The 16,256-nt window shown below is 36.0% G+C and overlaps 1 protein-coding gene and 2 long non-coding RNA genes across 7 annotated transcripts; all 3 read right to left on the bottom strand.

Moving 5' to 3' along the window:
* Positions 1-2,248: 2,248 nt before the first annotated feature.
* LOC112765386 (uncharacterized) lies at positions 2,249-5,749 on the bottom strand. 4 transcript variants are annotated; one of them, XR_003183716.3, is made up of 5 exons: positions 5,393-5,749; positions 5,193-5,289; positions 3,055-3,169; positions 2,788-2,889; positions 2,249-2,666 (listed from the first exon to the last, which is right to left on the bottom strand). XR_003183716.3 is itself a non-coding variant. In XM_025811286.3 (4 exons), exons 1-4 carry the CDS (start codon positions 5,628-5,630, stop codon positions 2,872-2,874), a joined length of 468 nt encoding a protein of 155 aa, XP_025667071.1. In that variant the 5' UTR covers positions 5,631-5,749; the 3' UTR covers positions 2,249-2,871. The 4 variants fall into 4 exon arrangements, 2 of the variants coding, with proteins under 2 accessions (XP_025667071.1, XP_072078950.1); XR_003183717.3 differs by having other exon boundaries at positions 2,320-2,666; positions 2,796-2,889; XM_025811286.3 differs by having other exon boundaries at positions 2,249-2,889.
* On the bottom strand, positions 3,540-4,054 carry LOC140180953 (uncharacterized). Its single transcript, XR_011875240.1, has 2 exons — positions 3,919-4,054; positions 3,540-3,705 (listed from the first exon to the last, which is right to left on the bottom strand). It is a non-coding gene; the product is annotated as an uncharacterized lncRNA (long non-coding RNA).
* Positions 5,750-7,507: 1,758 nt separating the features above from the next.
* Positions 7,508-11,079, bottom strand: LOC140180954 (uncharacterized). Of its 2 annotated transcripts, none has more exons than XR_011875241.1 (4): positions 10,782-11,079; positions 9,373-9,412; positions 8,764-8,885; positions 7,508-7,783 (listed from the first exon to the last, which is right to left on the bottom strand). It is a non-coding gene; the product is annotated as an uncharacterized lncRNA (long non-coding RNA). The 2 variants fall into 2 exon arrangements; XR_011875242.1 differs by having other exon boundaries at positions 9,373-9,469; positions 10,782-11,021.
* Between the last annotated feature and the right edge of the window lie 5,177 nt (positions 11,080-16,256).

Genomic DNA, 16,256 nt, shown 5'->3' on the forward strand with positions numbered 1-16,256 from the left:
AAGAGTTGGGCGTGGCACGCCAAGCCAGATTCAGAGTGGGCGTGGCACGCCACTGAAGCGCCAGCCACACACCAGCTGGGAGATCACGTTTATTGAGTTTCTTTTCCCTCCAAATTGTATTTTTCTTTTCACTTTTGTAATTCCTTTATTTTTCTAGTGCTAGGAGTAGTATAAATACCCCCAAAAGATACTGAAAAAGGGGGTTAAGCAGTTGGAAAGCTAAGTTGTGGAGTAGAACTTTTAGTTAGATTTACCTTTTTACTTTATCATCTTCTCCATCTTTTGTACTTTTCTCTGAGCTATGAGTAGGTAAATTTCCTCTCATTGAGAGAGGGAGCTCTGTTGTACTTGATGGATTAATGATAGTTAATTTCTTCTTCTTTTCATCTTCTCTTTGATTCGCTAGAAGGAATTTCGTTTTAATGCTAGTGTTCAATTATCTTGGAAAAGAGATTAAATGCAAAATGGGTTTCATGGGAACCTTGGAAAAGGAAACATGAAACCAAGCTAGAAATTCCTTCTCACACTTGAGTAGGATCTGGGTTTTGGTGTTTGGATATGGTGACATATAATCCTCCCTCTACTTGGACCTATGATGATGTGTGGTATAGTCAGGGACCAAGCATATCTCTCTTCATGAGCAATTAGACCAAGGAATTGGCTATTGATCAAGATCTGAGAGATTGAGTCACCAAGGGATTGGGGCTCAATCAATCATGATTGCCAAGAGGTCAATAAGTTGCATTATTGAAGAGGATATGAGCTGGATTTAATCCAAAGAGACAACATCTCCTGATCCCAATGAATTCCCTTATTCTTATCTTCCACTTTCTTTATATTATGCAAATTTCCATTCCCATTTACAATTAAGTCATTTAAGTTTCTGCTCTTTACATTCTTGCCATTTCTATTTCTGCACTTTACTGCTTTTCTTTACTTTTGAGTCATTTATAATTCTGTCCATTTACAATTCTGCAATCACAGTCTATTCTGTTTAGCTTGACTAATTCACCAATTGATTAAAATTGTACAAAATTACCAATCTCTGTGGATACGATCCCACTCCACTGTGGGTTATTACTTGACGATAATTTTGGTGCGCTTGTCAAAAGAACGGATTCATCATTTTTATATGGGGAGTGAATTCGGCTCATTAGGAGGTTTGAAGGACTTGGAAAGGAGATATGTAGTTAGATTGAAGACCCTTAAGTTAGTTGCCTACTTTTACAGTTCTCATGGTTTAGTATATTTATACGTTTTGATTACAACTGGAAGTTCTAGTATTGCCTTTGGCTTTCCCAGGATATTACATGTTAGATATTTGGGCACTGTTACCATGCTGAGAACCTCTGGTTCTCACCCATGCAGATTTTGTGGTTTTCAGATGTAGGACGTGAGGCTCCTCGCCGAGGCATGTGGGAGACTTCCTTTTGGCGGAGATCCTTAGCTCTTGGGATTTTATTTTGGTCTTATATACTTGCTTAGATACTTATTGTCTCCGCCTATTATATATATTTTGTATTAACTCCTCTTAAAGGTTATTTTGGAGAAACAGGTTTTGTATTTTGTCTTCTGGGTTCTTTTGGGATTTCCTACTACATATGTATGTATACTCTAGTATGCTCGGGCCGGTTATCTTCACAAATCGAGTCCTGAGCCTTGATATCAATATTGTTGACACTCTTTTGTATATCTCCTCATGTTAGCTTATTCTTATCTGTTTCGTTTACGTTATCGATCAGAGTGTTGCGCTTTTCGATTTAACGGTTTTGAATTACCCATTTTTCTACAAAGACTCCTAGTTATAAACCTTTTCATACTACTATATGTACAAAATTTTATTTTTAGAGGTCGTAAACCTCGCCACCTCTGTTTTATGACTTAAGTATAAGACTCTATGTGGTAGGGTGTTACATGGCGATAGCTTTTCGCCACGCTTTTTGAGCTACCACCATGCTTTTGAAAGGGTCACATCTGCAAGCGCGGCAGTTGCTCTATCGCCACGCTTTTTTTGCCACGCTTTTTACAGATTGCCACGCTTGAAAACGTGGCCATATGTGGGAGATATGGCCACGCTTTTAATGCGTGGTGATAGCGAGATATACGCAATAGCGAGAGATACAGCCACACTTTTAAAGCGTGGAGATAGCATTATCAAATTAAAAAAAAAAAAAACCTTTTTCTGACTTTACCTTCATCACTGCACAATATAAATTTTTAGTCTTTTTTATTACCAAACCTATAAATATAGTATGTAATTTTTATTACAAGACAAATCAAATAGTAATTAGTGACATGTATAATTTTTGCTATAATGTATGCTATAATTGTTTTATACATTAATACTCAAATACAAGATAAAGAAGATACTGATATGCTAAGAAAAAGAAGATACAGGAGGGAAAAAAAAGAAAATAAAAGGATTTTTTGTTTATTTCCAGTTTACATTTACAACATAAATTAATTGATAAATACAATTTAGGTAATAACTAACATGCCCAAAGAAGAAACATACAATCAGGAACATCTATCCTAGTTAGTACAACAATTTGCAACAAGACAACTTTATCACGCTAGCGTGGGTTCTCCTCAAGGAACTTTTCAAATGCCAATATCTTCTGCGGAATTCCTTTTATCATATCAATACGATCAATGCCCAACATTACCTTATTATTAGATTATAACATAAAGTTATTCAAATTATGCACATTTATCAGCAAAGCAAACATGGAAATCAAGGAATGATTGCATCAACTCCAAACTATTTTTGGCATATAAAGCTTTCACCTTTCTACCTGCAAATCTTTCTTTCGGTTCTTTCATATTCTTTTGGACTACAGGGAGTTCAAGGGCTCGAAAAATCGATCAGAATCAAATCCCAAACGGAAACTGAATTTCCAAACTCCCAAAAAATAAAAAAGTTCATCATGAGAAGGAAATTAGTGAGTACATATTCATTTGTATTTATTTAATGCAAATGAACATTCCACAGAATAGATATTCTAGCTATGCTGTGAGATGTATAGAAAAGATAGAAAACATAAGAATTTTTACCGCAGCCACACGAGTTAGCTTTCCTTGATCTTCTACTCCTTCAGATGTCCCTTCAAGCCCAAGAATGCGAGTACAAGCACTTACAAAGTGTCTGGCATAATCATAAGTATGGAATCTGGGATGCAGGAAGATACAAATATTAAAATCACAATAGAAAGACATGGGTCTTGGAAGTCATAAGATACACAGCCTCAAATAATAAATAGATAAGAAAGTTCAATTAATTTTATTTTGACATTTTTGCCTTCAGAAAATTAATAAATAACAAAAATTTAACAACACTGAGATGTAAAAATAACTTACTCCACCAAGTCAACAACAAGTACAAATCTCAATAGCTCTATTCTTGATGGCAGAGTCCTATGTATTTTCGAGGAAGGAAAAGGAGTATGAAGAAACCAACCAACTTTCATTTTTTCATTGTATTCTTTTAAACATTTTGTCATTGAAGGAAAAGGAGAATTATAAATTTAAGAAAGTTCAGAGAGAGAGAGAGAGAGAGAGAGAGAGAGAGAGAGAGAGAGAGAGAGAGAGAGAGAGATTCATTACCATTTCAACTAATGCTTTAGTTAATACTTTCTACGCTTCATATTAATTTGAACACAGGTGCAATCTGCCTATGGTTCATGGTGCAAACTCTTTTACCCTTGCCTTCGAATGTGTATGTGTGAGAGAGAGAGAGAGAGAGAAATTCATTACCATTTCAACTAATGCTTTAGTCAATACTTTATGCGCTTCATATTAATTTGAACACAGGTGCAATCTGCCTATGGTGCAAACTCATTTACCGTTGCCTTCGAATGTGTGTGTGTGTTAGAGAGAGAGAGAGAGAGAAAGAGAGAAAGAGAGAGAGAAATTCATTACCATTTCATCTAATGCTTTAGTCAATACTTCCTGCGCTTTATATTAATTTGAATACAGGTGCAATATGCCTATGGTGCAAACTCCTTTACCCTTGCCTTCGAACACCTCCTCAGGAGCCATCATAGCTATATCTGAGCATAGCCTTTATCTTCATTTTTTAATGCATGCTTATTTAATTGAAATGAAACATTACACCGCCATGTCGGGTTTCTGAACTAATCACGCTTATAACAGTATAATCCTCAATAACTTTTCTCCATTTGTATAAAAACAAACATCAAACCAAACAAAAATCCAAAAATTACAGACTAAACACAACACTAGAATAAGGAAGAACTAACAAAATAGAACATCTCCTAGTTGCTCCAAAGACTATAGCAATAATGCCACTGCTAACAGAGTTGTTTTCAAGCATCAGTTTCACTACCTAGAACCTGTATAATCTAACAAGACTATTTTAGAATCACATCAAATTTTTCCAAAACATTAACCAAAAGTATAAAATAATCAGCAAAAGAGAAGTTAAACCACAAAATCTCATCTAACCTAAAGAATTTTAGCAATTAGAAGATTTTATTTCTCCATAAGATATCCTTACTCTATCAAGGTCACATTAAATATATTCTTTAGTTCATACTATGGAGTTTTATTTCAAAATTACAAACCTTCCAACATATCCTACCAAACATTCATAATGCCACAGATTATATACAATATGTAGACAGTGTAGTCCTTCTTCAAAAGTTAAACATGAAAAACATACTACTTGCCACTGCACGCAAACAATACTAAAAATTTAAAATATATGAACATCTGCTCATCCCAGGAACACCTCACTTGAAAGCTTAAAACTCTTGTAAATAGTACTTTAAGGGCATTTCTCCTTTTTTTTTATCTCTCTTCCTTTTATTGTTTTCCCCTCCAGCTACCTAAACATTTTCACCTGCAAAATGTTACCAGCTCCTCAACCAACAATGATTTTCTTTTCTCCCTAGGTATTCTTAAACCACTAACAACTTCTTTGAAGAAAAAAAGGGTTTTTTATTTGAAACGATGAATGAACAAGATGATAAAATACAAAATCACCAAAATTTAGCTAGTTCAAGTGGAATTGAAAAAACCTACAGTGAACCAGATTTATCGGAATTCACTCAATTCAGTGTACTCAGGATCTCGGGTAACAATGATTAAACTAACGAAATAAATATACCCAAAAAGAAACAAACATTAACAAAAAGAAAACAACAAGAGAAATGAAGGAATCAAGTGTGTACCTAACAGATGATTTTCCACCAGTCCCCTTGCGGAAAAGGTGACCCATGCCCTTGGTTGCAAGGGTAGAAATGTAACGCTCATTGTTCACTCCATAATCTGCAACAACAACAACAACAACAACAACAATGAAAATCAGAATCCAAAATTATACTAGAGCCCCAACATTGCTCAAAAAATTAGGGGAATGGAAGAAATTAACGGTGATCGGAGAGTTGAAGGAAGAGATTGAAGTTGTTGAAGATTGATGCCCAAAGGGAGGGACACGGAAGGAGTGCTAGTGCAGGGAGCATCGGCGGAGGGAGTACCGACAGAGGGGTTGTGAGAGAGGTTGACCAACGAGTGTTATTGGGAGCGAGAGTGAGAGCGCCAGCGAAGAACGACCACTGCTCCTGTGTGAGAAGGATGGAGGAGGAGAAGAGCGACGGCGAAGCCACCATGGATGCTACCTTCCTGCGTGTCTGTGTGAGAAAGATGGAGGAGGAGTGCTCGAATGAAGAAAATGAGGGAGAGAGGGAGGCGTTGCTACTGCGTGAATTATGGTCAAGGGAATGGGAAATAAGGGTTTTGTTACGACATGACACAAAAAAATTAAACTTTTTTTTTGAAATCTTTTGGCCACATTTTTAAAGCTTGTCAAAAATGTTACAAGAAACAGCCATGCTTTTAAAATGCTACTATAACAAAACTCTGTTGCTACGCTTTAAAAGCGTCCCTGTTTCTCTCTATGGCCATGTTTTTTAAGCGTGGCAAAAAAAGTGTGGCTAAATCTCGAATCAATTGTCACCCTCATAAAGGTGTGGCAATAGACCTTTTTTACCACGCTTTTTAAGCGTAGCAAGAAAAAAACGTGGTCAAATTTATAATCAATCACCACCTTAATAAAAGTGTGGCCATTGACCGCAAGCGTGGCAAGAAAAAAGCATGGCCATAGGCCTTTTTCTTGTAGTGCAGAATATCTGTTAAACTATAAAAAATATTCAGTCAAATGTTAGGCATAATCGTTTTTCTTAATCGAATATTTCGTTAATTTCAGTGTTTCTATCACGGTAGGGACTTAATTACAAAATCTGATATAACTACAACAAAACAGCATTTTCACGGTGGTTTTTTTAATGCTTAACGGTGGTTTTAATTGTCGCTAAAATTTTTTGCGACTGTTAAAAAAGCGTAACCAATTTGAGCATCACCAGGTAACATAGCGATGGTTATGGACCACCGTTGGTAAAGAGCATCGCTAAATTGTTTGTGACACTTTTGAAAGTTTAAAACGCTTGCCAAGGTGTTTTTTAATTATGTATTTGGCAACAATTTGAAACTGTCACTAACTTACTAAATCTTGTGACATGTTTTCTATATTTAGTGACTAGTTTTAATCCGTCACAATATAATAATGGTTTAAAATCAACTTATTATTAAAACATAGTATTTATGTATAATATGAGTTGTATAGTAGAATTATTAAAATATCTCTAATTCAACATCTATAATTTTATATATATAACACCAACAATTCAAACATATGACATACATAATCAACGAATTGAGATTGATTTATTATTATTTATTATTTTATTATTTGTAGGTCATAAAATAACAATTTTTATGTTTCTAATTTTCAATAAATTGAGACTAGTCGAATTTGAAATGTTTACAATTTGGTTTAATTATTCTTTCGGCCCCTAAAGTTTCATCGAATTTTCAATTAGGTCCCTATACTTTTTTCTTTTCAATTAAGTCCCTATACCATATCAGATTTTGTAACTAAATCCTTACCGTGACAAAAGCATTAAAATTAACGAAATATTCTGTTAAACTATACAGAATATTCAGTCAAATGTTAAGCATATTCGTTTTGTTTAACCGAATATTTTGTTAATTCTAGTGTTTCTATCATGATAAGGACTTAATTACAAAATCTGATATAACTCAACAAAACATTTTTACGACAGTTTTTTTAATGCTTAACGATGGTTTTAACTATTGCTAAATTTTTTTTACGACTATTAAAAAAGCGTCATCGATTTGAGCATCGCCAGGTGACATGACGACGGTTTTGGACCACCGTTGGTAAAGAGTATCGCCTAATTATTTGTGACACTTTTGAAAGTTTAAAACGTTTGTTAGGGTGTTTTTTAATAATGTATTTCGCGACAATTTGAAATGTCACTAATCTCTCTAACATTTGAATTTTCTTTTCTTAATTATTACATAAATTATTTCTATTATAAATAATAATTTAAATGTATACAAACACTACAATATCAAAGTTCTCCTTCTCAATAGAACCTTCTACATCAAAACATTTACACAATCATAGATCTAATTCACTGTTCATCAGATTCATAATTCAAGTATCTACAAAGAGTAAGTATTGCCATATACAATACAAGTATTGCATCAATAACAATTCATATATCTAAGTGCTAAGCAAATATATGATATATGACTCTTGATGGTCTAACAATAGTAGCAGATTGCAAAGGCTCTCTTGAGTAAGACTTGAGAAGCACAAACACCAAAGCCCATACCTCGAACATAGTCTAGATGCTTTTTACATATGCTAAACAGCTAAAGTGCCTTCACCCATTTCCTTTTGCAAGCATCATTAGATTAACAATAACAAATATAGATTAGAATTTTCATCCCAAGTAAAATACTGATGACATAGAGGTTTTGTTTTTCCAGGATATAGGATACTCATAGAATGCACAAAATATTAAATGTGACAACAAGAACCTAATCCTACTTCATAGAAATTCAGATTGACTTCACTTTTAAGAACCTAAAGTTACATACAATTATTATAATTCATTCTCTATCAAGAATCAGAATTTTCAGCAACAATAGCACCATTATCAGTCCACACATTTAGCATGCAAGTCTATAAAATCAAGTATAACATATAATTAAAATTAGTACCTAATAAGCATTTAAATCACACTTCCCTAGCTTCTTGCTCCAATATGATGCTAAGGCACAATGTGTAATAACACAACCAGAATCCTAAAAGAAATTGCAAGTTAACCTTAACATATATATGATCTCATCTCACTAGTTCTTTTTTTATTTATTTAAGTTTAATAGATTCTATTTCAACCTTAAATACATATATTTTATTAACTGTACCGACTGAACGATAAAAAGACTACTCTCACCACTGAGCTACCTGAAAAGTGATGATATTTAAAAATGAATATGAGAAAATTTATCTTATTTCTCAATAAAAATTAAGAAATATTATTAACCAAAATATAAAAAGCAATTAAGTTTAATGGCACAAATTACAAAAACTAAATACGGACCTAATTTGTCCACAAGATCATACACTGCTTGATTATGTGGTGTATCCAACCACACAAGCACCATTTTTTCCCTTCTTGAAAAATCAACTTTTGATAAAGATTGAAAAGTAAACAGCATGCACATTTTTCCATCTTTATAGAACATGAAGCAACGAGAGCTATAGTTAATTACTACATATTTATTGTATAAAATCTGATTGTGAAAAAAAATCTAGTAGATAAAAAATTACTACACAGCACAACATATCAAGCATAAAATAAATTATACCTCTGGCCTTCCACTTGGTTATTTGGAAAAAGGATTTGAGGCAACCATGATGATATATTTTGTTTGGAAGAAATTCATGAACTTTGGTGAAAGTTAATTTGTCCTTCTCTATGTCATAACAACTACATGAATTGCCAACAAAAATCAGGAGTTATTGAAATAATTCAAGAATAATGACTTAAGTGTCAAAAGAGATGTGAAAAGAAACTAAAGAAACTATAAGTATATCACACATTTGTTATATAACCAATGCAAAAAAAGATTAAAATAATATTTAATATTATGTCTAATCATATATCACATTTCATCTCTTATTCTACTACTAGTTTTTTTCTTCTTTTTGTGGTTTCTTCTAAGTCCTTGAAAAAAGTTTTTTTTTCTCTTATTCTCTTATCAATTTGCAAATGATGTTTCTTTCCTTCAATACAGGGAACTAAGAGAATTATTCAGATTAGAATCTGTCATTAAGGATATAATTCATTTGAGTAAATCAAATGTCTACACATTTGTAGTGAGCTAAGTAGTATCACTGGTCTATGAATTTTCATAACAGTAAGATGAACTATGCTCTTTTTGTGTGTTTTGCTTTTGTAGTAGCTTTGAACATACCCTTGGCAGTCTTCCAAAACCAAAATATGTTCGTCATTGTCTGCACAGATGACACCACAAACATACAATAATATCACAAAACATTCACCTCCTTCAACTGAAATTTTAAAATAAAAAATGAAAAGAATTGAAAAGAAAAAACAGAAAACAAATTTATTAATATGACCAATTTCACTTTTATATTTCACAAAATATAGAGACATTAAACACTAAAATAAAAATAGTAACCAAACAGATCCTAATGATTTCTTGCAATATGAGAAGATTGAAGCAAGTGTAACAAGGGAATCAAAGAGAAAATCCTAGCAAAAAAAGAACATATGGTAAAAGAACATAAACAGGAAAATCCTAGCAACACGCCACAAAGTAGATAAATAATTAACCAAAAAAATGCATAAAGGAATAAAATTACTTTGCATTCAAACATATACAACCACTAGAACTAAGAGAGTGCCAAAGGTCACCACAGAGTTTAGTGCATATCTATTATATTACATCGAGTTCTTACCACTCGACAAGTTAAAACAATAAAAGACACATAATTGTTAATTATATTCACACAAGTGGGGTTCATTATACCAATGCCTCAAATAATTTTCATAAAAATATACGTATGCAAAGAGATATACATAAAACCAACAAATCAGGTAAATGCAAGTCTAGAATTAGCATGTTTTCTTTTTTGAAAGTAAAGAGGTTTCCAGTAAGTGACTGCATCAATGACTTTGAATCAGAGAGAAAATGCTTCCTACAATATTATTGCATTGAGCACAATATAATAGTAATAAGAGTGATTGATAACATACTTTAGAAAGCATATACCAAGGTGATATCAAATTCCCTGCAAATTAATTGATTTATACTCATCCCATAATTAATCACTAAATTACTTGATTTAGATCACCTGCATTAATGCTACATGGAAAAAGAAGAAAATAAACTACAACACTTAAAAATGTTGTTTAAAAAATACACATTACAATAAGATTACAAGAATCACTTAATTAACCATGTAACTCTTAACATTGGACCAATATAATTGCATATTAGTGCATCAATTGCACTCTTATCTGTCCTTCTAATTAGAAATACATCAAATCAGCCAGAATTCTAGTTGAAACATTTCATCCAACAAGTTGTGTGCTAGTAAATTAAAATGAATTTTAAAGAAAACAGAATTTAAAGCTTCCAACAAAACAATTTAGCATATAATAAGATACAAAGAATGAGCTCTAACACGAATAATCAATGAAAAGTTGAAAAACACAAGCAACATTAGCACTAAATTATTTCAAATCAAAATGAGACGAAGGAAAAAGGAGAGTACTAATAATTAGCACAAAACTAGAGGAAATCCATATTTTAGGACATAGTAGAAGAAGAGAAACTGAGTATAGTATCAAACGCACAATTGCACAAGCATAGAAGAAGTTGCAGACGGAATTAGGGTTCGCACTTGCAAAAAAGGGGAAGAGAACGGGCGGCAAATGGCGGACGGAGAACGGAGACGGCGGATAGCGAACGCCCGAATTGGTACCTGGTCAAGACTGCGGTGTTATCTTCTCTATTCTCAAACGGCCGCGAACAGGGTTTTGAGTTTCTTGGAAGAAATAGAAAGTAAGAAAAAGAGAGAGATTGGCAATACTCCACATTACTGACGGTTAAAAAGTTATATGTACAAGTTAGTTAAATTTGTGAGACGGCAACATACTCCAGTAGGGAGAGTGTTTCTCTCATCAGGGGAGTTTCAATCATTGTTCTGAAAAACCGGATCGGATCAGCCGGTTGAACCGGTCCAACCATGAACCAGACTCTAATACGGTTCAGTCCACTGCCAAAAACAACTCTACCGGTTGAGAACCAGCTGGTTAGACCAAACCACGACCCGGCCGATTCTAATGAAATGTCGCCGTTTAAGGTTCTGTGCCTAGGGATAAAAAAAACCTCCTCCTCCTCAAGCCATTTCTGATTTCTCCAATTCCTCATACTCTCTATTCTCTCAACTCTCAACCCTAGGTTATTGTAACACTCTAACTACCAAAGTTCACACTTCCGGCTGCGCGACTCTGATAGCTCGGACATTACGACGACACTTATACTACTTAATACTAAAATATGAGCCTATTTAAAACTTTAAACCACAATACCGCTCCCAAAAAAATACTTTCGTTCGATAACGTACCTCCATAAATACCATTCAACTTACAACAACTCATAAAGAGTACATCCATATATATATACATAAATATATATAAATAATATTACAAACATAATCCAATACAATTCCTATCCCTCTTACAGATTATATCAAGATAAAGGCGAGGGTGCAGTAAATCATAACTAAAACAATACAGAGCATCACAACAACAATTAAATAAGCTCTTCGTAACTTCTGCGCCCATATCCTGAAAGGGGAAAAATGTAGGGGGGTGAGAACATCATCCTCGAAAGGGTTCTCAGTAGAGGGTTTTTGGGAATTACTATAATAGGATACGTGAAGATAACCGCACCAGTGATTCATAACTGTCTTATGCCTCTTTTCAAAAACAACGGTTTACAATAAAAGTAAAGTCGGAAATCTTTTCGGAAAGAAGAACGGTTCAATTCTCAAAAACTCAAAAGCCTTTCAAAACGGTTTATCTATGCAGAACCAAAATAGCCTTTCATAATTTTATTCCAAACCAGAAACACAAAAGTGAAATCAACCATCGGTTCACCTCATTCCAACCACGGCCCTAGGCCCAAACAATCCAACCAGCAACCAATCACCACAGTCCAACAGAGTCCCAGTAGCAAACACAAATAGAAGGATGCAAGCACAAACAAACAGTTATTACAAGTAGAACAGTTAGCAATTAATCACATAGGCAAACCAAGTATAATATGCACACCCAACCAATGTCACACAAATGCATATGATGCATGCCTGTCCCTAGTGGCTGATGATATCATCTGTCGGTTACCAAGCCAACCCGACGTGTCCGGTAGCTAACCCGGACACAGTCTCTCTGTTGCGCTTTATTATCATTAGAGGGTATCTGCGCCCTGTCGCCATTAGAGGGTATTTGCGCCCTGTCGCCATTAGAGGGTATCTACGCCCTGTCGCCATTAGAGGGTATCGGTGCCCTGTCACCCTTACAACCAGAGAGAAAACACAAGCATACTCGCATACAACATTCATCTCAGCCATCCGGCTTAAATTCACAATTCATTCGATTGCATACATGCATTTATACTCAACCATGGATCACCATCCATCTCAGCCATCCGGCTCACGGTTCAATCCAGAACCAGCCAATTTATCAATAAATACAGCCCTTCGGCTTAAGTTCATAATTCATAATCAGCCATACGGCTCACAACTCATTCGGCAATCAGCCATAGTTCAATAGCATACACGGCCATTTCGGCTCACAACAAAGCAACACTTCCACCATTCAACATCATCAAATTCATAAAACCGGCATTTAAGCCATAAATCACTTTTCTCAAGCCATTTCACTTTGAAATCAAATTTCAACTCTTTTTAGCCTTGGCTTTAAAGATCTCATTTCTCAAATCATCTCAGGCTCATAAGCCAAATTTACTCAAAGTGAGTTCCCTTTTTAAAACAAAGCCACTCTCGGCATTCTCTTTCCAAAACTTCCAAAACCATGGAAAGTTAAAGATTCATTTTGGGAACATTCAAAATCACCCATCCAACAATGGGATTTTATAATAAAAGTTTCTTGCCAGAGTCCCAAGTCTTTAGGGGAGAACAGCATAACTCATTTCGCCAAATTCATTTAAAATCATTAAAACATTGGCTTTCCGATTTGAGTAATAAAATAGGATCCAAGCCAAACCGAGTCACGTAATCATTTACTTCCTTCAAAGCCGTTTCCTCTACTTAAGCAAAACCAGTTTTAACCCTCATGACAAATTCTAAAACGTTTCATATGTTAAAATTGTTTTAGTCTTGCAAGGATTCAGAATTCAAAGAGTACTTAAAACCTTTCTCACAACATTTCAAAATAAAACTTGTCAATAGACATTCAGGTTCTTTCAAAGTCATTGAAACTTCTTTAATTGAAACCCCCAAGTCAAATTCAAAGGCATAAACCCTTTTCGCATTCAAACAGCTTTAAAACACAAGTTTCATCTAAATAACTTTCTCTCGAAAGAGATACAATGCCTTTCTTAAGAAGCAAGACTAAATCACAATTTCCTCTTTACTAACTCGTTTCAAAAGCATGAATCATCCTTTTCTTGATAATTCAAATAAAATAGCAGAAGTCTTTAACTCATCATTTTCCAGACAACATTTCAATAAAGACTCAGATTTTATAGAAATTTCGGCAGCACCTCCCCTAAAACTTGGACTTTTGCCACCCGGTTCGGGTCCCAACTAAACCGTTTCTCATTCCTTTTCAACAGCTCAAATCCAGAAATCAATTCAAAAGCAAGCTAAATCCAACAGTCGCCTCAGTGGCATATCTCAAGAAAACCATTTCAAAGTCAACTCAATATCAACCGATTTAACTCATTTCCAAAGCTTTAAAGAAACGGTTCAGTAACAAATCATTTATCCAAGATCAAGTCAATTAAAATAAACCAGGCTGAATTCAAAAGTGCATTCGACTCTCCACATCATCAAATAATTGACTCAAATCAAATCAATCCTCAACGGATTAAACTCAGATTTCAAATCTTTAAAGAATCACTTCAAAACATTACATTTCACAAAGCCGCACAACAATTCAGCCAAACAAACATCCATAATCATTCGACTCAATCAAATAATACATAAGGCAGATACAATCACTAAATACACAATATCTCATATCAGTATCCATATGTAATAATTCCAATAACAAACTATAGTTTTCGGAAAGCGCCCCTACCTCAAATGCAATCTAACTACGCGACATAAACTCTTTCTCTTTCGGTTCGCATTCTGCGGTAGCTGCATACACAGTTCCATTTACTTTCACAACAACAGGAACGACTCTTATTCCAACCATGCGATTACCAAAACTCGACCCTAGCACGTCAATATCACAGAATTCTCACTAATCCACAGCAAAAATAATAGCGGTAATGATATCAAGATTAGAATACCTACTACAGCTATTGGAAACAGAACGATGGAGTAACACATAATAGAATCAGGGACCTGTGCACCGTCCTAGCTGCAGTAACACCATTCTGTTTGGTAAGGCAGCAGGGTTACCAACAAAATCAGAATAGCGGAGCAAACATAGAAATGGAACAGATTCAAGAAAGGAGAGAGCAGTTACCGGCAAATCTGGCTCGGTTCCGACAATGGCGTACAGCCGAGTAACTTACAACAATCAGAACCCACGAAGCCAGAGGCTTCAGCTGCGGTCTCTGGCGGCCGGCGCAGTGGCCTGAAGCTCCGGTGACACCACAGCAACATACGGAAAGCCCAGCAGCTCCGGTGATGGATCTTCGGCGACGGTGGGGGAAAGGGGGCAACCCTCCACAGCGGCGAGCCCAGCCTTGTGGTGGCGACGGCAACCCCGCGGCAGCTCCTTTTTCGCACATTCTCTCTCTCTGTGCGTATGGCCAGCAGCGGCGGTAGGGACAGGTTCGACGGCGGAAGTACGACAAAGCCGGCGGCGCTGTGCTTCCTCCACGCTTGCGAGCTCTACGGCGGCGATGCAGTGAGGGCAACGGCAGCGACACGGCATGGGCACGGTGGCGATGAAGGTGCAACGGCCCCCAAGCCCACGACACCCATCACTCGCAGACCAACCTTCTCCTCGGTCCCACTCTCCCTGGCGACGGCGCAGACGGTGCGGCGGTGGCGGGCTGAACTGGAGTGCGATCGGCGGCTCGTGGTGACTTGACGACGACAGCTCCAGACACGGTCTCCCTTCGAGACTCAGCGACGATGCGGCGGCGGTGATAGCGGCTCCTCGCCAGCGTCGTTCCTCCCCTCTCCCCTCTCCTCTTTCCCGTTTTCCTCCTATCCCTTTCTTTCCTCTGCATCGTGTTGCAGCTGTTGCTGCTGTGTTAGGGAAAAGGGGATGAAAGGGGTAAGGGTATGCTGCTGCGGCTGTGTGTGTGTGTGTGTGTGGGTGAAGGGAACCGGGTCGGGTACGGGTCACTGGGTTAGGGTTTCCTTATTTTGAAAATTAGGGTTAGGGACATTTTAGTAATTTCACTTAAAAATAGGGTAATATAGTAATTGAAACCCAATTTAAATCCAACACTAATTATATATAAAAAAATACTATTTGCTCACCAATTTCACAAATTATTTTCAATAAAATATTCAAATCAAATAATTAGGAGTAATATAATTAAATCCCTTATTTTCCAAAGTAGCAGTATTAATATTGAAAATATTACTTGTTTAATCCAAATCATATAGAAATCCTTATTATCTCACAACTACCAACTTTATACTCTGAATATAGAAAATAATCCAATAATTGTGAAATTGGATAATAATCATAACTTATCTCAAATCCCATAAATCAAAACTTGCCTTAATTATCTTTAATAAAGTGATTTCTGAAATTAAGGCTATAAATAACCGTATGATTTGAGACTTGATCATAATAAGACTTTTCAAAAGTTCTGGGTCTTACAGTTATAGCCTCTGCCACCGCCGTAAGGAGAGACTTAGCGCCGCCGCTGTCTATTGTGCTCAGGGGCCAACGCCGCAGGAAGTGAGAAACTGCCAAACTGCCATCGTTCGCTGCATTATGGTCGTGCTCCAAGTCTCCCCTGTTCACTCTCACGGTATCACCAATTGCAGCTTCTTCTTCGAGCTTGGTGTCCGACGTTGTCTTCTTTTACTCAACCCCACTTCATATGGCTTCTCGCGGTGGCTCCGTGGACTGTGGTAACTAAGAAGATCATAGCTGCTGCAG

The sequence above is a fragment of the Arachis hypogaea genome, chromosome 17 (genome assembly GCF_003086295.3).
Source record: "Arachis hypogaea cultivar Tifrunner chromosome 17, arahy.Tifrunner.gnm2.J5K5, whole genome shotgun sequence".
Taxonomy (NCBI): Eukaryota; Viridiplantae; Streptophyta; class Magnoliopsida; order Fabales; family Fabaceae; genus Arachis; species Arachis hypogaea.